This window comes from Cololabis saira, chromosome 19 (assembly GCF_033807715.1).
Source record: "Cololabis saira isolate AMF1-May2022 chromosome 19, fColSai1.1, whole genome shotgun sequence".
Lineage (NCBI taxonomy): Eukaryota > Metazoa > Chordata > Actinopteri > Beloniformes > Belonidae > Cololabis > Cololabis saira.
This window is the reverse complement of record NC_084605.1, coordinates 8,944,896-8,967,163: the sequence shown is the minus strand read 5'-3', so window position 1 is coordinate 8,967,163 and position 22,268 is coordinate 8,944,896. Positions and strand designations below refer to the sequence as shown.

Below are 22,268 nucleotides of genomic sequence, written 5' to 3'. Positions count from 1 at the left end.
CTGGGCTGATGTGGACATACACAGCATAGGAGGATATTTCAGTTGCTAGTATGGTTGTCTGTCTGTACAGTCATGCAAGTTCAATGCTATTAAAGCACTTTAAACTTTAAATCAAAGCATTTAGTTTTTTCATATAAAATAAACACATTTTTATTCAGTTTAGAAGTTTTGGGGCTTTTTTTTTGGCTCCTGCGCTGCTGAAATCAGGGCGTCCCTTATTTCTATTTCTGAAAGGTGGCAACCCTAGTGGTGGTGGACCAGGGAAGTCGGTGGTGGTTGACCAGGGATGGTGTCCACTGCCACTTGTCCTACAGTGATGGACTCCAGGACTAAGATTTGCCATCAGGCGTCTCCAAAAATAAGATGTCTCCAATGCTAACAAGGATGGTGAGCTGGAGGACTTAAATCAGACTCTTTTCTGAGACATTCCTCTCATCTTCTCCTCCCTGCAGGAGTCTGCTTGTATCCTCCAACGAGATCTTCCAGCTTTGCTGGCGGGGACAGCTCGGGCCGACCCGGTCCGAGTCCAAGAACACAATAAAGACGGACAAAGAGGCTGGATGGAGGAAGCTCCCGCTCCTCTCGGCGGGTCTCATCACGGTTTTGAGCTGCCTGGGTTGAGTTGCCTTGAGTGCCATATTTAGTGTGTGCAAATGTTTGGGCACCCAAATATCCTGTGACACGTCTTTAAATTGTTTTTTTTTTTTTTTTTTTTTACAGTTAAAACAGTTAAAACAGTTAAAAACCAAAAGGTTGAAAAGAGTTTTGAATGTCATGATAGTAGAAGTTACACCAGCCAATAACGGGACAGAAGCTGGCATTCTGTTCTCTGTTAGAATGTCAAGTTTACCATGAAAGGAAGTTTTAAATGTGACGTGTCAAATACGAATATTGATTTTTTTATTCACACACAAGATATTATTATAAAGGACATTTCACAACAACTTTTGACTTAACAGTTACATCTCTCTTGTTATCAGATCCAAAATTAGTACAAAATAACATGACAGTATTGTAAGTTCAGTCCAATGGTACCTCTAGCAAATTAAAAATATACATAAACAAAACTTACACAAACAAAAATTACACGTTTGCCATGCATTTTCCTCCCGCATTTTCCTCCCGTAGAAGCACCACTATATCTCCTTTTTTAATGTATTGATTAAACGGTTTCCAGATTTCCTCGTACATCAAGTTTGTTTTTTAATGTATTTGTTATTCTCTCCATTGACATACATTGTGCCATAACCTTGATCCAAGCACCGATTGTAGGTGCTGGCATTCTGTTCCCAGTGAAAATGTCAAGTTTACCCTGAAAGGAAGTTTTAAATGTGACTTTTGCCTCCATCCAATCCTATCTTCTATGTCTTCTTCCACTAAATCCATCAATCTCTTGCTTGGACTTCCTCCTGACCTCCTACTGGTATCCATGACAACTCGTACCTTTGTTTGTGCCAACTCAGGAGAGTTTATATAAGGCAATAAAGCTATTTCTAATCTGATTGATTGACAGTTGGCTCAGCCAATGGCTGGCCGTTATCACTTCAATCGAGCAATCTGCAGTTTATTCATCCAGCATCGACCAAACGCGGCGGTAACGTGACTCAACATGTGAAACGGGATATTCTGCCGTAAACGTCTGCTACCTGGTAGCCACGGCTAACTTTGATTGACAGATGCTTCAGAAAGCAAAGCCTGGAAGCTATCCCAGTTCCTTAGTCGTGGGACGGTTGGTTATTGTATGTTTTGGAGACATTTATTTAGTCTGGGGTAAAATCGTCTCTATATACTTATGGTTATCAATAATTACACAAGAATGTATGCCTACATGTTTTTTTGTCAATAATTCCTCGTAAAGATGATAATATTACACATTTTGTTGCCAGAACTGCTGTTGCTGAGAAGCATGGACTACTGCAGGTCCAGACCTAAAAGATCCATACTTTAGTACTTAGTTCTTCAAGTGTTTGCAACAGATCACAACTGTTAGCAAGAGTTTTTGATTCGTTCTTTGTCTGCATATAAATATACAGGACTGTCTCAGAAAATTAGAATATTGTGATAAAGTTCTTTATTTTCTGTAATGCAATTAAAAAACAAAAATGTCATACATTCTGGATTAATTACAAATCAACTGAAATATTGCAAGCCTTTTATTATTTTAATATTGCTGATTATGGTTTACAGCTTAAGATTCCCAGAATATTCAAATTTCTTGAGATAGGATATTTGAGTTTTCTTAAGCTGTAAGCCATGATCAGCAATATTAAAATAATAAAAGGCTTGCAATATTTCAGTTAATTTGTAATGAATCCAGAATGTATGACATTTTTGTTTTTGTAATTGCATTACAGAAAATCACAATATTCTAATTTTCTGAGACGGTCCTGTATATATAAACAAGGTAAAATCAATAATCAGTTCATTAGTTTTCGTCCACAGTTACTGTTGAGTTCCGTCTCCACCGTTAGCTATGTAGAACCTAGCTGGATGGATGCATTTGGCTTAGTTGTTAATAAAGACCTAACAGAACATAATCATTTCTATTTATATATGATATATTTATAAGAGAATATGTTTTATTGTGCTGCTAATGTTACCAGCAGCCACAACCGACTGGTTGGGGGGTTGTGGAGAGCCGGAGGCTGACGTCACATGTATCATGTATCCGTGAATCATACCAGTCAAGTCTCCCGTTTTGGCCGGGAAACTACCGTATTTCACCCCTCTTTCCCGCCGTCCTCCCATATTAGTATTTTCCCATAAATTTCCCGTTTTATAATATAATAATTTTCAAACAGCAAACTGAATTGTCACTAACCTCGCGAGAACTGCCCCCTGCTGCAGCCTGGGTGGCAGTTCTCCCGAGGTTAGAGGCGACAACGGGAACAAACTCGGAACAACAAATCAGACATGGTTGGATGTAACCAGAGAGAAGACATTTCTGCCCAAAAAGCGAAAACATTGTGTAGATATCTGTAAAAATGGGAAACTGAATTTACTTTCCTAAAGAGGAGCAGGAAGGGTCTCAGTTACCCGTTCTGAAAGACGTGTAACTGCGTTTTTAGTCTCTCACGGGGAAAGGAACGATGTCCGTCAACAGCACCAGGGGGCGCCAGAGAGCCTCATGAGTGAAAATGACAAAAAGAAAATGTAAATGTTTCACTTCAATCAATATAAACTGAAAATAATTTTAAATAAATAAATGTGCTTTATCTCACTTTTATGTTTTCATTGAGGCTCTATTATAGGAATAAACATACACAGCATTTCAGTATCAACAAAGGTTTGTAAGCGGTTGACAGGTAGATATTTTAGTTTCCTGTAAACATATCTTACACTGTAATACTGGACCTCGATGCAGGCAGATGTGGGAGCGGGAACGCAGGCGGATCAAGAAAACCGTCGCTTCCAGAAGTTATGGACCAAAAACGTAATAAAAATCACTTGAACACAACAAATTCACTCCTCAAGGTTTGTTACCGCTGCTTCTATGGCGCCGAAGTGCAGGTCATTCATCACAACAGCTTCGCCAGATGTTCTGGGCTGGTTAAAATGGTTTAACCCCGATTTTTGGGTGTCAGTTTTTGTTGTAAAAACAAATGAATAACTAAATCTAAATGTGTGATCGTAGCTGCTGCTGGTTCCTTCTGCTCAACTTTACCGAACATTTTAATTCCCCTTTATTTCTTGTGAAAACGAGATTTTAAAGATGTTGGAACACTAAACTATAAATAGAAGCTTCTGAGTCCGTGCAGTTATTTTCATCACAGAATCTCGTCAGTCTTTAAGTCGGACTCGTCTGATCACGCCTGTATTGATCCTGGACATTGTCCCTCGCACACAGAGATTCCTCCAGATTCTCCGAATCAACCGTTTTGAAGACTTGAAAATGAAACCTTCAGTTTTTGGTTGATGGAGGCAGAAATCAGGCAGAAACTGACCAGAACCAACTGTTGCTGCAGATGAATATATTCATGAAATCCAACTGAACCTGAGGTGAGAAGCTGTTGGGTGGAAGGTGTGACTGAAATCTCCGGAAACGGTCAGGAATGTTTCACAGCAGACGTGATGAAATCCGGCCCATTATCGTTTTCTCCGGCCTCCAGAACATGCAAAGATAATTATACACGACTGCACGCTGTTTTAGAGGCCAACGTGGGCCATAACCGTGCGGATTCGTCCCCTGCGTCGTGATGGCATCCGCCCACCGGATGACTGTACCTCACACTAAGCTGTCTCCTGCAACGGTTTTGTGGTTAAGTTGTGGATTTGAAACAAAAATGTCCAAGAAAAGAAAAGCTTATCAAGATGGAGGCGAATTAATTATAGATGGGAAGCAAAAACATGTTCCTGTCTGATGGAAACAAACGTGTAATTTGTTACTCCTCTGCAAGAGTAATTATTATTATTAATAGTTAAACACACAGGCAATTATATCATAAAATAAAATAAAAAATGTATATATATATAATTTATTTAAGTAGCCTTTTGACATTAACCATAACCTCGATGTGACCCGAGATGAGCTGCAGTCAGACAGCTCCTCTTTAGAGTAATGTGTTTGTTGCCTGGCAACAAGTAGGCAGGTGAATCATTGATCAACTGATCATCAGCATTGATCAACTGATCATCAGCAGCTGTCCAGACCTCTATTAAAGCAGATGTTTTGGTAGTTTGCTGGTCTGGATCATTCAGATGTGCGTTAACACAATGCCATAAAGGACAGACATCAGCAAAGGTCTTGGAGAAGCAACTATTGCTGCAATACTAATAATAATAATAATGTGTTTTTAAATTGTAAGGTTTTTTAGTACCGAATACTGATATTAATTAATGTTGTATTTGTAAATCTATTTTGTCTTTTATGTGGACCCCAGGAAGACTAGCTGGTCGCTACGGCGCCAGCTAATGGGGATCCCTAATAAAATCAAATCAAAATCAAATCAATAGATTATAAAAACATTTCCAAATTATTTGAAATTAAATGTTTTAAAGTGAGAGAAATTATTCACAATTGGAAAATATTCAGTCAGTCATGTCATGTTTGTTGATTTAAAAAAAATAAGTGCAATGTACTCTCTTAAATCTTATGGCGGCATTTTTAGTAAATAATGGCATAGTGATAAAATGTATGTTGTTGTTGATCATCCGATGATATTAAAACCTGCTTTGATCTGATCATCTTTTTAACCGCATTGTTTTTTACAATTATAATTAACAATTAGCAGAATTAAGAGATATTTGGGTGGTGCCTCCTTTCAGTCCTGCAATTAGACGTTATCAGTAAATTCAGATCAATTCAGATAGATTCCGGTTTAATGTGTCTATATCTTACATTTACTGTACTTGTGTTTTACGGTGACGTACTGACCCGAGGCGTCTGTCTGAGACCCGTCACCACCACGTCTGCTGAACACATGAACATGCATGTTCTGCAGCTGCAAGAAACCGCCGGCGGCCTCGACTCTACCGACGAGGTTTGACTGACAGCTGCCCGTCTGGTGAAGGAGACACCGCTGCTGCTTGTTCTGCAGCCGGAGTCAAAGCTGAATTCTAAATGACGTGTTTTGACATCCTGTCAGAGCGTCTTCAGCAGCTTCAGCAGCCTCCATTATTCATGAGGTGGAGACTCCCAGCAGCCTCTGCTGCTGCTCCACCGCCGTCAGGTACAGCCAAGACGCCAAAGATTAGGAAATTATATTGATGCACGGATGGATAGATGGATGAATGTAGATGGATGGATGGATGTATGATGGGTGGAAAGATGGATGCAATGGATGTAGATCAGGAGTCGGCAACCCGCGGCTCCAGGGCCGCATGCAGCTCTTTAGCGCCGCCCTAGTGGCTCCCTGGAGCTTTTTCAAAAATGTTTGACCTTTTTTTTCCTTCTTTTTTCCTTTTTTTCCTCCTTCCTTTTCCTTTCTTTTTTAATCTTTAAATTTTTACTTTTTCCTCGACATTTTGAGCTTTTTCTCGAAATTTTGACTTTTTTCTCGACACTTTGACTTTTTTCCCGAAATGTTGACTTTTTTCTCAACATTACGACTTTTTTCTCGACATTTCGACTTTTTTCTCAACATTTCAGCTTTTTTCTCGAAGTGCATAATGAAAAAAAACAATCTTCCCCCAGTTATAACTAATATAGATACATGCAGCATGTGTTGCCTTCATTCTAAGGCATTCTAAGACTTTTCATTTTTTGCGGCTCCAGACATATTTGTATTTTGTGTTTTTGGTCCAATACGGCTCTTTCAACATTTTGGGTTGCCGACCGCTGATGTAGATAGATGATGGTTGGATGGATAGATGTACATGGATGGATGCAGATGGATGGATGTAGATGGGTGTAAAGATAGATGCAATGGATGTAGATAGACGATGGATGGATGGATGTAGATGGATGGATGTAGATGGATGTAAATGGGTGGATGTAGACGGATGGATGGATGGATGGATGAAGGATGGATGTAGATGGATGGATGGATTTAACAGCTCCAACTGCTCCTCCAACAACCGATCTCCAAACCCTCAAAATGTTCAAATGGACGGGTGGGGGCTCCCAGGACTCCTGGTACCTGACGGGTGGAGCGACGGGACTGTAGTGGGTCCATTCACGACCCGTCACTGAGTTCGAAACCTTTAGGCGACGTCACAAAGGAGCCGGACTCTAATCCTCATCTGGCATCTCAAACAGACTCTTCAAATACTTTATTTGAAGCCTGGCTACCCAAGAGCCCAGCCGCGGCGCAACACTGCCCCCTGCTGGCCAAACCAACAACTGCATGTTGGTGACATCAAGCCGCATGTTTTGATCTGTTCTTGCAGATCTAGTTCGGCTGGAGCTGGGAGAGAAAGTTTCAGGAAGTTCAGAGACGTTGGTATTCTTGAGATTCCTTCACAAAGAACAAGGAGAACCTTGCAGGCCAAACCACCTACCTTCGGTCGAAATCCTTGAATATTTCATACAGTTCTTTGTTAATTCAACGCCGAAGTGTTGATACACTCCCAGAGCCCGGCCTGGCTCAACGGCTGTTGCTAGGCAACCAGGTGGTACATGCCACAGGGAGGATGACGGGCAGGAGTCACTAGAAGGATGAAAAAACTTCTTTAAAAACTGCAGCAGACGTCTTCCAACTAAGGCGAGGTCGTCCTTCTTCTCTGAGGAAGTGAGGCCGCATTGGTTCCCTTAAAAAAAACACCAATTTCTGAATTGTGCTCATTATGAAGTCATGATTTCTACTTTTGCGATGGCAGAATTAAAGGCAAAATATGTAAGACTAAGGCAGAGCAGCACATGAAGACGGAGTGCATGTACCAGCCGGCGTAAAACTGCAGACGGTGGAAGAAGAGCATGATGGCGTGATGTCACCCGCAGGTTCTTTGAGATCTGTGGGTGGCGCGTCACTGGACCCGCCTTAGTAGTCGCCGCTGAAACAACATCTGAAATAAGCACCGTCATGGCAGGTCTGGATCCAGACCCTAGTGGTCAACCAAGGAACTGCAGGTCTGGATCCAGACCCTCATGGCCTCCTGGTCCTGGCCGGTCCCCAACAACATCCACTTCCCCAGAGTTGATTTATTTATACACATATAAATAGTATTAGAATCATATGGTACTATATAATACCATTAAATAATATTATATATCCAGTACTATGTACAAGTACACGGTATGCAGTATAATTGCTATATTACTACTGATACATGACCCATGTAGTATCCCATCTTAATAGTCTCCTAAAGGCCCAAAAAGACAGCGACTCCCCCGTAACCCGGGGCTTCGCTGAGTGGCAGTGGTCGACATCGTGCTCCTGGTGTGATGCTAAAACTCTACTTTCCATTTTTAGATTAGATTAGCTTAGATTCAACTGTCATTGTCATTACACATGTACAAGTACATGTGGCTCCAGCACATTTCATTGTGGTTAAAACTGTCTTTTTGGAGTTACAGCTTGTTCTGAAGGAATTTATTATCTGTGTTCAAGTGTGAAGTGTAAATTTTTGAACATTATAAGAACTGTGAAAAGTTTAAAGTTGTAAACCTCCAGCTCATGTATTTTGTTAAATTGACATTGTCACTAGTAGTAATGTATTAGTTACTGTTACTATTTACATGGCAAATCTCAAATGAGTGCTCACCACCTATTGACACAAGGGACAGCTTAACATCTCGTCCTGTATTTTTATTCTAAAAGTGAGATTTAAAATAAGGGAATCTGAGCACATAGAAATGCTACATTTAAGTTGAAATGTCCGTGGTAATTGTAAACTAGATTTAAAGGTTAGCCAAGTCATTTGACTGAATGAGGATTTATTAAGATGGTGTACATTAAACACAGGATTTGTTTATTGTTAAATGAACAAGTGAGAAATGTGTTTTTATTGAGAACAAAGGTTTTAATAAACCTAAGTGTTTTCTTTTGTTTTATTTTTTATATTGTTAATCTGTATTGAGGAAATGACATAGAAATATAGAAAATGGTCAAGAGAATTTTTTAAATATTGTCAAATAAATTCTGTTGAGCGTAGCTGCAGTAAACGGAAGCAATCGTCGCCTATCTCATGATTTCTCCTGTTTTTCAGGAACCTTATCTAGTCAATCTGAGACCTGTAACCGATTAGTGGAGGAACCTTTTTACTATAATCTGTATGATTTTTGTTCTGCTGGGGGATTCCATGATTATGAGAGCAGTTGATGCTTCCTTCAAGATGGCTCCAGATCTTTTTACTGCCCCAGCAACTTCCCTCACAGATATAAACTGGCAGGCAGGTCCGAGCACAGCACAGAGATTAACTGTTATGTTTTTACAATTGACCCTTTGTCAGCCTTCTGATTGGTCCCTGACTGACCAATCAGAAACATCATCCTCCGTTGCTGCATCCGGTTGGACCAAACAGCCGTCTCTCTCGTTCACATCAGTGGAAAAAGCGTAGTTTTTACTTGCCTTGTATCAAAATTTAAATCACTGGATTATTTTTTTTAGTAAAAGGAAACTTGGGAACACACTGCACACAGTGTAGTGAGGGAGCAGCGTATTTTATCCCCAAACTGGCAGAAATCCAATCCGTACTGCCAAAACAAAGTCGGCTCGGCAGCAGCTACAACCCATAGCTACAACCGTGAAAGCGTTTATTTATCTTAAAATGGTTAAGCAGTTGTAAAAGTGACACCCGCTACCCAGAAAGAATCAGGGGAATACGTGTCATCCCAAAACCAACGGAAAATTATGAAAAATGTCAGCTAAACTAATCAAAATATGTTGTTTTCGCAGAAAACCTGTTTTTTTTTTTTTAAACACGGTACCTGAAGTGTCATATCTAGTTGCTGTTGATTTTCTTTGGTTCAATAATTGGAAATAAAGTTATGTAAAACCCCATTTTTTTAGGACGGGAGAGATGAAGGATTTGTCCGACCTAGCAACAGGGACGGGGCTTGAGAAAGGAGTTATTCCTTTATTTTTGTATTTTACTGGATTCTAGGTTTTTTCCCTTAATAAAAAAGGGTTTTATCCAGAGAGAGTAGTTAGTCGCTAGTGAGTCTTTTACAGACGTCCGTCGCTTCTGGGGTCTGATGTTTGGCTTTTCTAGTGGCCTCAGTGGTGAGCGGTGCAACTTTATAGGGATTCTATGAACTTTGGGGAAAAAAAAGAAGAAAAAAAGTATAAATTGTGATGGAAAATTCATCCTTGGCTACTTCATTAAACTCAAACTGCAGACTGGTAGTCTGTAGATGTTTTTGTCTACTCGAATCGTAAGAATAAATCGTCCTTTAAGACTTAAAATTATTATGTTTCCTTTGTTTCATCGTCATTCTGCATCGAGACGCCTGATGTATGTTTTGACCCTTTTACATTCAACTGTTTAATTAAATCTACTAAAATCTGGATCATCTCTCAAGTCTTATTCTTGGTAACTTAGACCCTCAGTTTCAGTCCAGTTATTCACCCAGTTGGAAAGAACATTAACTTTGAGTAAACTACTTGTTGCTCGAGCTGCAGAACAGATCGATGAGGCGCCTCATGTGACACAAAAGGATGGAGACAAAAGTACTCGCACACAATCAGAGTGATCACAGGGTGGGGGGGCGCCACCTTTCATGGACACGCCCGATTACACACACACACACACACACACGTGGATGATCGATAATTAGTAACTGGACCTGCAGGGAGGCGGAAGGATGTGTGTGTCGCCGTTCTTCCATACATGAACCCTGTGTGACGAACGATCCGTGTGTTTCTTTGAATCGCATCAAAGCGTTTGTCAGCTGTGACTCGGTGAGTCGACGGTCCATCGTCGGGCCGCGGGGGCGGGGGGGGCATCACCTGTGGTTCCAGCTCTCTGATTGGACGATGAAGGACCGTTTTAGTTCCTGGTCTTGGGACACGAAGACGGTTCTGTTCTTTTATTTGAGACTGTTTTTGTTGCTCATCTTGATGTTTACCTGGAAGGTGAATTCAGCAGGACTCGTCCTGGAACATGATCGATGGTTCGGGCAGCGGTCCAAGGATCCCCGTGGCAGTCCAAGGATCCCAGTAGAGGTCCAAGGATCCCAGTGGAGGTCCAAGGATCCCAGTGGAGGTCCAAGGATCCCAGTGGCGGTCCAAGGATCCCAGTGGCGGTCCAAGGATCCCAGTAGAGGTCCAAGGATCCCAGTAGCGGTCCAAGGAGCCCAGTGGCGGTCCAAGGATCCCAGTAGAGGTCCAAGGAGACCAGTGGCGGTCCAAGGATCCCCGTGGCGGTCCAAGGATCCCAGTAGAGGTCCAAGGAGCCCAGTGGCGGTCCAAGGATCCCAGTAGAGGTCCAAGGAGACCAGTGGCGGTCCAAGGATCCCAGTGGCGGTCCAAGGATCCCAGTGGCGGTCCAAGGATCCCCGTGGCGGTCCAAGGATCCCCGTGGCGGTCCAAGGATCCCCGTGGCGGTCCAAGGAGACCAGTGGCGGTCCAAGGAGCCCAGTAGCGGTCCAAGGAGCCCAGTGGCGGTCCAAGGATCCCAGTAGAGGTCCAAGGATCCCAGTAGAGGTCCAAGGATCCCAGTAGAGGTCCAAAGATCCCAGTAGAGGTCCAAGGATCCCAGTGGCGGTCCAAGGAGACCAGTGGCGGTCCAAGGATCCCCGTAGAGGTCCAAGGAGACCAGTGGCGGTCCAAGGAGCCCAGTAGAGGTCCAAGGATCCCAGTAGAGGTCCAAGGATCCCAGTAGAGGTCCAAAGATCCCAGTAGAGGTCCAAGGATCCCAGTAGCGGTCCAAGGATCCCAGTGGCGGTCCAAGGATCCCCGTGGCGGTCCAAGGATCCCCGTGGCGGTCCAAGGATCCCCGTGGCGGTCCAAGGATCCCCGTGGCGGTCCAAGGATCCCCGTGGCGGTCCAAGGATCCCCGTGGCGGTCCAAGGATCCCCGTGGCGGTCCAAGGATCCCCGTGGCGGTCCAAGGATCCCAGTGGCGGTCCAAGGAGCCCAGTGGCGGTCCAAGGAGCCCAGTAGCGGTCCAAGGAGCCCAGTGGCGGTCCAAGGATCCCAGTAGAGGTCCAAGGATCCCAGTAGAGGTCCAAGGATCCCAGTAGAGGTCCAAAGATCCCAGTAGAGGTCCAAGGATCCCAGTGGCGGTCCAAGGAGACCAGTGGCGGTCCAAGGATCCCCGTAGAGGTCCAAGGAGACCAGTGGCGGTCCAAGGAGCCCAGTAGAGGTCCAAGGATCCCAGTAGCGGTCCAAGGATCCCAGTGGCGGTCCAAGGAGACCAGTGGCGGTCCAAGGAGACCAGTGGCGGTCCAAGGAGCCCAGTGGCGGTCCAAGGAGACCAGTGGAGGTCCAAGGAGCCCCGTGGCGGGCCCAATTGCTGACAACTCTTGTTACTATGGTCATTAATAGATGGCTTAGAATTGCCCTAAATTCTATCTTTTAATGCTTTTAGGCATCTTTTTTGTTAAATAAATAAATAAATGAGGGGTTGGGGTACAAAGACCTGCGACAGTCGTGAACTTTATTGTTTTTACACAGAAAAAAAGTGTTAAAAGACATGCGCTAACTTAGAATAATAAGAAAAGGAGGATCAAACGTCAGGAAACGCTTGTCCGTTCTTCCAGAAAATAACCAAGTTTACAACCTCAAACCTGGACAGGCAGAGTTTAAAGTCCCATGAGGCCCGGAGGAGGGTGGGTGTGGCCTGCCAGGGCCTGCCAGGGCCTGCGAGGGGCTGCGGTGGCGGTCCGAGGGTTTGATCAGCGGCCCGCGTCCGCCCGCTGGCTGCAATGAGCCGTTTCATTGGGTTTAATAAAGCGGAGCGTGCCAACAACTGTCACCCGAGCCGGCGAGCCAGACCTCCCCACGTGCCGCTGAGCCGCAGCGTGAGAGGAGGCCAACCGGCAACCTGGGCCCACGTGGCCATCAGGAGGCCATTATGCTCCGTGTGCCAGCCCGGCCCATGCTGTGGAGGCCCGGCCCTGCGCTGGCACGCCCGGGACCCGCCGCTGAAACCCATTAAAGGCCGTCCAGAGGACGCCGGCTCCTGTCAGTCATCATCAGGCCGTCGCCGCGGGCAACCGCAACGCTTTTAATTAACCTTAAAAACAACAAGCTGATGGGCCTGGACGTGTCCCGGCAGCGCGGCGGCCCGCGGCGCCGGAGGACGGGTCACATTTCTCAGGTTTCAGCGCGTCTCCAGAGGCGTTGACCTCTCGCCTCGCCTGGATCTTCGCCGGCCGGACGCCAAACGGCGCTGATTGGCGTGTAACTTTAAGAAAACAGATTGTCCGATCGAGATTCCTTCAACAACTTTTCATCACCACGATCTGTGGAGGACGTTTGCCAAGTTTGGAGAGAATCGGATGAAAAGACGGTTTTATTTTAACTTTCAGGGCTTCTTGGCGGAGAGGAAGTGGGCGTGGCCAAACCTGGATGCCAGTTGAGACAGAAATGTTGTAGCGCCACCTGTTGAGATGCTGGAAGTGTGTCATAAAGGGAAATCTATTGACCAAGTTTCTAAAAAACAACAACAACAACAACAATACTACTACTACTACTACTGCTACTAATAATAACTGATAATAACAATGATAATAGTAACAATAACTATAATAAAAATGATAAAATTAATAATGTGTGCATTCTGTTCTTACATAATCTACTTTTTGCTTGTACGAAAGTGAAATTATTTAGCATTAAATTAAAAAAAACCTCTCAAAGTTACTCTCCTCTGTAAATCAATCCTGAAGCGTGAACATAAAGTTTTTATCTACTCTTGTTAAAAATTGATTTATTCACAATAATGAACAAAAAATGTCAGAAATGCTTGTAGTACTCACATCTCCTTCTGGTGCTCCTTCCTCCTCTCCTCTCTCATCTCTCTCCTCATCTTCCCCTTTCCGCTCCTCCCTCCTCTTCTCCTCCTCCTCCTCTCCTTCCTCGCTTCCTCTCCTCCATCCTTCTGGCCTCCATCCCCCTCTCCTCTCATTCTTCCTTCCTCCTTTCCTCCTCTCCTCCCCTCCTTCCACTCTTCTCATCTCGTCTCCTTCTGGCCTCCATCTTCCTCTCCTCTTCTCATCTTGCCTCCTCTCCTCCTTTCCTTCCTCCTCTCCTCCATCCTCTCCTTCATTCTTCCTTCCCTCCTCACCTCCTCTCCTGGGCTCCATCCTCCTCTCCGCCTCCTCTTGCCTCCCTCTCCTCCTCCCTTCCTCCTCTCTTTCCTCTCCTTCTGGCCTCCATCCTCCTCTCCTCATCTCCTCCTTTCCTTCGTTTCCTCCTCTCCTCTCATTCTTCCTTCCTCTCCTCCTTCTGGCCTCCATCCTCCTCTCCTCCAGTCCTTCCTTCCTCCTCCCCCTCTCCTCCCCTCCTTCCTCCTCATCTCCTTCCCTCCTTCCTCTCCTCCTTCTGGCCTCCATCCTCCTCTCCTCTTGCCTCCTCTCCTCTCCTCCATCCTTCCTCCTCTTTCCTCTCCTCCCCTCTCCTCCTTCTGGCCTCCACCCTCCTCCCCTCTTCTCATCTCATCTCCTCTCCTCTTGCCTCCTGTCCTCCAGTCCTTCCTTTCCTCCTCTTTCCTCTCCTCCTTCCTTCCTCCTCTTTCCTCTCCTCCTCCTGGCCTCCACCCTCCTCTCCTCTTCTCATCTCATCTCCTCTCCTCCTCCCCTCGGACCCACTCACCCGCCTCTAATCCTCTTTTGATGAACTCTGTTAATGGACGTCCCGCGGGGACTCTGGCTTTGGTCCAGGGAGCCGCACACGACCCTGTCCCCGCCCCCCCGGCCCCCGGCGCACGCGTGCGCGGCCCCGCGGCCCCCCAGCCCATAAATTCTCCCCTCAGGAGTTGTTGAGAGAGTTGAACTTGTGTTTCCCCCGAGGGAGGAAGAGGAGGACGGTGGAGGAAGAAGAGGAGCAGCGATGGCGCTGCGTAAAAGCCTGTTTGCGCCTTTCTCCCCGCTGGAGCAGCGCGTCTGCGGCTCCGCGGAGATCCGTGACATCCATGCGGACATCCATGCGGACATCCATGCCCTGCTGCAGCCGCGCCCCGCGGACAGCTGCGGCCCCCGCGGGCCCCCGTGCGCCGTCGTGGAGCTGCGTCTGGAGCGGGCGCAGCGGCGGCGGCGTCTGGCCGCCAACGCCCGCGAGAGGAGGAGGATGCTCGGGCTGAACGTGGCCTTCGACCGGCTGCGCAGCGTCATCCCCAACCTGGACAGCGAGAGGAAGCTGTCCAAGTCCGAGACGCTGCAGATGGCGCAGATCTACATCTCCACGCTCAGCGAGCTGCTGATAAGGGAGCCGGGTGGCCCCCAGGGGCCCCCCAGCCCTGGAACAGGGGACCCCGGCACCACAGGGGCACCCAGTCCTGCAGCAGGGGCCCCCGGTCCTGCAGCAGGGGCCCCCAGCAGCACAGGGGCCCCCGGTCCTGCAGCAGGGGCCCCCGGTCCTGCAGCAGGGGCCCCCAGCCCCGAGGAGAGGACGTGGGAGAAACCGCCGCGGCCCAGAGACGCTCACGGACCGAGAGACTGAAATATCTTGACTTTCCCCTTTTTTTCCTGTTGATATATTTTTATAATCTTCTGAAAATGCAGTTTTCTTTTCTTCTCACAAAAAAGCTGAAAAATGATCCACTTTTTCCTAGTTTTTCTTCACGGAATCAACAAAGATGGAGAAAAAAAAAACGTGCAGGAATTACTGAAAGTAGCAATTTTTATTACTTTAAAATTATGTACAGGTAACCAAAGACACAAGTCTGCAAATTGGTACAAAGATCAAGTTTTCCTGCAGTTGGCTTGAGAAGCTCTCCGTCCGTCTGTCCGTCTGTCCCAAACAAAGGAAAATAAAAACAACACGACTGGGAGGAAAGGCTTTAGAAAATGAAAAATAGAGCCAAAATTCACAAAAGTAGAGTCTAACGTCTAAAATTAAAGTTACCCCCCCTCCCCCCATTTAACTCCGGGCCCCATTAAGCTCCTCCTAAACGAGGAAATCAATCTATTTACAGGAACTATGTACAAAAAAGCTCTTCCATCCATTCTCTCAGACGTCTGTGAATAAAGCTCTTGTAAACTTCTGTAAGAGTGTGTGTGTGAGTGTGTGTGTGTGTGAGTGTGTGTTGATGAACAGCTTCCATCTTCAGGACGTGCTCGGATTGTTAACGAACGATCCACTTATAAAAGATTATGAACACAAACTCATTTCCTGTCAACGGCAACTGAACAGTTTCCAGAGAAAAAGGAACTATTTATATTTTTGGAACTTTTGAAACGTTGTTTTTTTCTCCCGGCGAAGGTGTTTTCTGCTCCACAGACTTTCCTCTCGCAGACTAACTCATGAGCTGCAACAAGCCTGCAGGCTCAGGCGCCGGATTGCATGATGGGAAATGTAGGCTGCATATTTGCTCCATTGTGTTTGTAGAAGATGTTGAGATAAAACCACAATAAAAATGTTTTGGGTGAATAAAGTCGTGAGTTACGTTTCCTGAATTTGAGTGCTGGGCCTGAAATGTTTCAGAGATCTGAAACATCAAACTTTAAGTTAACTTTAGTGGCTTTCTCAGGGCAACGTTTAAGAAAGATTTAAAAGCTGTAGCGCAAGACTTTGTTTCCATCAATCTGATTTCTGCTTTTTGAAACTAAAACCATCTCCAGAGATGTAAAAGTGGCCAGAAGAAAAGGTGAATTACACCCAGTTCTGCTCTGGATCCGGGTCTGTGTGCAGGTTCCTCCAACGACAACACCAGATCAACGGGTTTTAACACGAGAGATAAGCTCACATTTGTCATTAGAAGGAGGAAACCGGACTCGGCCTGGAGTCCCGCCTCTGAAGATCAGGACCTTTTGAGGTGGAAAGGGGAGGAGGTTGTGTTGTTTCGCAGCTGTGACGCCTCACGGGAGACTCAGACGGACGCAGGCAGGAGTCCCGGAGCGGCGAGGTGAAGACGGGAGCTGAACCTCAGGAAACTAAATACTGACTGGGATTGTAACTTCCATCAGAGACGGGACCGGCCGACCTCGCCAACGTATGTGGATGAAGAGACGCGGAGAAACGTCCGAGGGTTCCTTCAGCTGGAGGGTGATGCGGCGATGAAGGTGTGTGTGTGTGTGTGTGTGTGTGTGTGTGTGAGGGCGGGGGGGGGGGGGGGCAGGCTCGTCTCTAGCAGTGTTCCAGGTAGTCGATGATCCGGGAGATGGACTTCTGTCCGGTGACGACGTCACACTGCAGAGAGAGAGATCTGATCAATACCCTCATCAATAGTTATCTGTAACTGATCAGACTCTTGATTCATGCAGCTGCACAAACAAATACGGGAGGAAATGATTTACAAACGTCACAAAGCCCAATTTTATTCACAATAGAAAATTTAAAAAAAATATCAAAAAATATATCAAAATATAACAAAAATATCAAAAATTATATAAAAAAAATATATCAAAATATATCAAAGAAAATAACAAAAAATATCAAAAATTATATTAAAATATATATAAAAAAATATATTAAAATGTATATCACAAAATATATTAAAACATATATCACAATTATATTAAAATATCAAAAAATATATCAAAAAATATATCAAAATATAACAAAAATATCAAAAATTATATAAAAAAATATATCAAAATATATCAAAGAAAATAACAAAAAATATCAAAAATTATATTAAAATATATATAAAAATATATATTAAAATGTATATCACAAAATATATTAAAAAATATATCAAAATTATATCAAAATATATATATATAATGTCTGTCCAAGACTGTTCTGCAAGGTTCATTTAGCTGCCGGCCGAAGCCGCGACTCACCGTGAGGTTCATGAAGTTCAGGAACTTCTTCAGCATCTCCGACATGATGGAGAAATCTCCTTTTGGCAGGTTCTCTCTCACCGTCGTCACGTTCAGCTGGCGGGAGAGACAGTGTCAGAAAAAAAGTAACGGACCGAACACCACACCTGGAGGGCAACCCTCACCTGAGGGTGTCAGTCATGAGCAGTGTTGGGGTAGTTACTCAAAAAAAGTAATCCATTACATATTACTAGTTACTTTAAAAAAAGTAATCCCTTACACTACTTAGTTACTGGTTGCTGAAAGTAACTAGTTACATTACTAGTTACCGGTACATTACTTTTGGATTACTCCGCAATATCACCTGAGCTGCACCAGAACTCGATTGCCAATTAACAACATATACAGAACTGTCTCAGAAAATTAGAATATTGTGATTTTCTGTAATGCAATTACAAAAACAAAAATGTCATACATTCTGGATTCATTACAAATCAACTGAAATATTGCAAGCCTTTTATTATTAATATTGTTGATCATGGTTTTCAGCGTAAGAAAACTCAAATATCCTATCTCAAAAAATTAGAATATTCTGGGAATCTTAATCTTAAAATGTAAGCTATAATCAGCAATGTTAAAATAATAAAAGGCTTGCAATATTTCAGTTGATTTGTAATGAATCCAGAACGATGACATTTTAGTTTTTTTTTTTTAAATTGCATAACAGAAAATAAAGAACTCTATCACAATATTCTAATTTTCTGAGACAGTCCTGTAGTTGGAACCTTATTACTGCAGTGCCCAGATCAGCACCAGAAGTCCCGTAAAATCCCGTAAGATCACGTAAAATCCTGTCAAATCACGTTAAAGGCTGATTTATGATTCTGCGTTACACCAACGCAGAACTTACGGCATAGGGTACGCGGCGACGCGCACCGTATGGTGTGCGTTCCTACGCCGTAGGCTCTGTAGGCTCAATTTAACGCGGAACCATAAATCAAAGCGCAATGCGTAAAGACGCATGAAAGGCAAGTTTGATTTTCTTTTCTGTTCTCCCGTTCTACATGTAGCTGAAAGTAACTAAAGTAATGTATTTTTTTTTGTCTTCAAGTAACTATAACGGGATTACCCAAATTACAACGGTAATGCGGTACATTACTGCGTTACTGGCGAATGTAATCTCGTTACAGTGACGCGTTACACCCAACACTGGTCCTGAGTCCGACACTCAGACTTTACAGAGCACCTGAGAAGCTTCACCTGTTCCTGTGTGTGTGTGTGTGTGTGTGTGTGTGTGTGTGTGTGTGTGTGTGTGTGTGTGTGTGTGTGTGTGTGTGTGTAGGACTCACCGAGCTCCCCTGGCACAGGCAGCCCAGCAGCAGCGCCGTGTACGAGGCCACGATGCTGTCCTCCATGTGCTTCCCTGCGTGCTGCAGAGCTGCCGGGGACAAACAGATTCTCCGTCAGGTTTCCGAACATCGCCGCCGCCGTCGTTAGAAATGCGCGACGCCGACGCGGCCGTACCTTTGTTCAGGTCCAGCTCCTCGTCCTCCTCCTCCTCCGCTTTCTTCTTTTCGTCGGCCGGGGCCTCCGTGTGGTTGTCGTTGGCGACCCACTGGATCTCCCCGCCCGTCTCCTGCCACTGGCCGCTCTGGTCCGCCGCCGGCTTGGGCGCCTCTTTGATGAGGTCATCAGTCTGCGCCTCGGCCAGGATGGCGGCCCGCTCCCGCTGCAGGAAGAGCTGCGGAGGACCCAGAGGGCGGTTAGTTCTTCCCTGAAGCCATCTCTTCTCTCAAATGCCCCCGCTTCCATGAAATACCTAGAAATCATTTCTTTAAGTACTTACAGTTAAAAACTTTTATAAAATCACAGGCCCATACCTTGGAAAGACCCTCCCTGCTATAGAGGAGTGTATTGTAAGAAATAAGGATGGTAGGCGTCAGCTATCAGTATTGTACAGTATACTACAATCCAAATCAAAGAATAACTCCCACTGTAGACTCAATGCATGGAAAGATGTTAACTGTGCTTTTTTTCTCTCAAAAAAACAAGACACAATAAACATATTGTTAAAAAGAAAAAAAAAGTCACCGCTTCAGCATCTTGCTGAGAGTAAAACCTCAAACACAAACCCTATTTTCCTGTTACAGAAAAGAGCGTTAAGGATAATTAATAGATCTGACTATTATAAACCAACAAATAGTCTTTTTATTAAATATAATACTTTAAAATTCCATGATATAGTAGAGCAGAAAACTGTTTTATTTGCCTTTAAAGCCCAGTAGAAACTGCTTCCAAACTACATTCAGGATTTGTTCCAGATAAAAGAAACCCGCTATGACCTGAGCGGGAAACTCATGTTTGAGATGACGACAGCAAGAACTAATATTAAAAAGAGATGTACATCAATTAAGGCTAGAAAAATTTGGACAGTTGTAATAACAACCTAAAAATGTGTAGTTGTATCTTCAAGTTTAAGGAAATGTTGTATAAAACACTATAATTATGAAGTATACTATCAAAAACATTCTAGAAACGTCAATTTTATATTTTGTCTTACTTATTTTTGTCTTCTTTATGTATTGTTGTTTCCATGGAGTAAAGCCAATGTCTCATATTTATGCTGATCATAAGAAAAAAGGGTCGGCAGTATAAGCTACGGCTTCAGCCTTCACCTTTTCGGCAAAATAATTTTTTTTTTTTTTTTACCTTTTCATCTTGTTCTGCAAAAAACTGTGTACAAGCCGAAATAAAGATTCATAACAAACGTGCGTGATGGCGCGTGCTGGGCGGGTGGTACCTGCACGAGAGCGGCGATGGCGCTCAGCGGCCCGGTGCTGCCCAGGTCCAGGTCCGGGTGCTGCGGGCTCAGCAGGACGGTGGAGTCGCAGGGGCCCTGACCTCCCTCCATCTCCATCTCCATCAGGCAGTAGCGGTTCCTGGCGCTGTACTCCACCAGGTTGATCAGCAGGCCCAGACCCTGAACGCCACACACTCATCGTCAGCCGCCGTCTCCTCAGAACCGTTTTGGGTTCAGCGGTTCTACACGGATCCAAACGTACGTACCAGCACCCGGATGTCGAAGCGCTGCTCCTGAGCCAGATACTGAGGGACCTTGAGGACGCAGTTCAGAGCTGTGACGATCAGATCGTCCTGCTCCCCGGTCTTCGTGCTGCCCCACTCTGCACACACACACACACACAGACAGACACACACACACATACACATACACATGTCAGAACCGGCCGCCAGCCATGGCGGATTGTCTGCACCTCGAGCTGTCGGCTCTGCTCACCGTTAGGGCTGGGCGATATGGACCAAAAGTCATATCTCGATATTTTCTAGCTGAATGGCGATACTCGATATATATCGATATTTTTTCTGTGACATAATTGGGGTTTCCCCCAAAGCATTATAGCATAGCATCTCTGTTAGCTTCATTTTTTTCTGAGGCAAACCCTTAAAAAAACAGTCAGTTTTAATACAAAGCCTCGTGCCAAATGTCACACAGGTTACTTTATTAACAGAGGTCTGCACAATATCAAAATGTATAAAACAAATAAAATAAAAATAAACTGCCTGCATATATAGAATAAAAATGCTTCTTGAATAAAATAAAACAAATATCCCTTTCCTGCATAACAATTAAATTAAAATACACTGTGCAATTATTACAATGTAGACAGTAACAGGCAGACTTTTCCACTGAGGTTGACAGTTGTGGAAATAACAAAACATTTGTGCAAATCTCAAATAAAACATTCAAGTCAATTTTGTCACAAAATAAGCTACCGGTATATCAAAATCATTAAAAAAAAAAAAAAGCTATATCGATATAAACGACATTGTCTTGTACCATATCGCGTTTGAAAATATATCAATATATATCAAAATCTCGATATATGGCCCAGCCCTACTCACCGTTGTCGTGCGTCAGGTTGAGCAGGACCCCGATGATGGCCCTCATACAGTCCTCCACAGCCTTCCCCACCACGGCTCCGTCAGAGTTCACCGTCCGGCTGTAGCGCTGGATCATCTGCTCACACCGCCTCAGCGCCCTGGAGGACGACACGTTCCCACAGCTCAGCATCAAGCAACGACTTCCTGTCCGACTAGGACCCTGATCATCGTCATCTCCTGACCAATCAGCAGCGAGCAACATAAACCTGATTAGTGTTTATTAGGCAGCCTGTTTCAATTTGAGTTTTAGTTTTTGGGTCAAGCTATCATTTTAGTTTTTATTACTTTTAGTCACGTTCATTCTCTTTTTAGTCGTGTCAAGTTTCAGTCGACTAAAAGTCTGAGCATTTTAGTCTTATTTTAGTCAGAATTGTCCAGGACCATTTAAGTCTAGTTTTAGTCAAAGATTGTATTTAGCCAGTTAGTTATAGCTTCTTGTTTATTTTTTTGAATACCAGTATTATTGTTGTTGTTGATTTATTTGTCAATTCTTTTATTTCCTTGGGGAGGTGCTTTTTATAATAATAATAAATAACTTTATTTATCCGTTAGGAACTTCATTTGTGGAAAAGCATCAGCATCAGTGCGTGTACAGATAACATATGCAACAGGACAGTACAGAAACAAACCAAACAATCAATATAAAGCAACATACATTGGGCAATCACAAATACTGCTGGACTTAGATGCTGTAAAACAATAGCATAGATAAAATACGAGAGAAAAAGATATAAAAAATATAAGTCCCCCGTTAAGTGCATGATAAATACAATGATTTTTTAAAAATATGTATAAAAACGGGTACAAAAATTAATAGGTAAGATCAGCTGTTTATAAGCCCGTACAGGGTTTTTTAACCTCTGCCGCACATATTATTTTTGTCTGTTAGTTGTTGTTTTTGTTTTTCTCTTTTATGGTGCAAATAAAAAAAAGAAAAGAAAGAAAAAAGAAAAGCCAAACCCATTTTACAATTCAAACAAGGTTATCTTATTATTATTATATTATTGTTACCTTATAGACTCCAGAATACATTCATTCCAGATACAGAAGACTCTCATTTGAGT

The 22,268-nt window shown here is 44.0% G+C and overlaps 2 protein-coding genes across 2 annotated transcripts in view; one reads left to right on the top strand and one right to left on the bottom strand.

Annotated features, from left to right (window-relative positions):
• Positions 1 to 14,337: 14,337 nt before the first annotated feature.
• atoh1c (atonal bHLH transcription factor 1c) lies at positions 14,338 to 15,151 on the top strand. Its single transcript, XM_061707654.1, has one exon. The coding sequence runs from the start codon at positions 14,372 to 14,374 to the stop codon at positions 14,978 to 14,980; it is 609 nt and encodes a 202-aa protein (XP_061563638.1). The 5' UTR covers positions 14,338 to 14,371; the 3' UTR covers positions 14,981 to 15,151.
• The window catches only part of waplb (WAPL cohesin release factor b), a 50,785-nt gene continuing 43,657 nt past the window's right edge, over positions 15,141 to 22,268 (bottom strand). Inside the window, exons 14-20 of the mRNA XM_061707653.1 lie at positions 21,166 to 21,302; positions 20,311 to 20,426; positions 20,045 to 20,224; positions 18,769 to 18,985; positions 18,594 to 18,682; positions 17,266 to 17,361; positions 15,141 to 16,669 (exon numbers count right to left, since the gene is read on the bottom strand). Coding sequence (XP_061563637.1) covers positions 16,607 to 16,669; positions 17,266 to 17,361; positions 18,594 to 18,682; positions 18,769 to 18,985; positions 20,045 to 20,224; positions 20,311 to 20,426; positions 21,166 to 21,302 — 898 coding nt within the window. The 3' untranslated portion in view covers positions 15,141 to 16,606. The remainder of the gene's footprint in view (positions 16,670 to 17,265; positions 17,362 to 18,593; positions 18,683 to 18,768; positions 18,986 to 20,044; positions 20,225 to 20,310; positions 20,427 to 21,165; positions 21,303 to 22,268) is intronic.

Bases quoted from the DNA above. Each gene is read 5' to 3' on its own strand.
- atoh1c (XM_061707654.1), top strand. From the start codon at position 14,372: ATGGCGCTGCGTAAAAGCCTGTTTGCGCCTTTCTCCCCGCTGGAGCAG.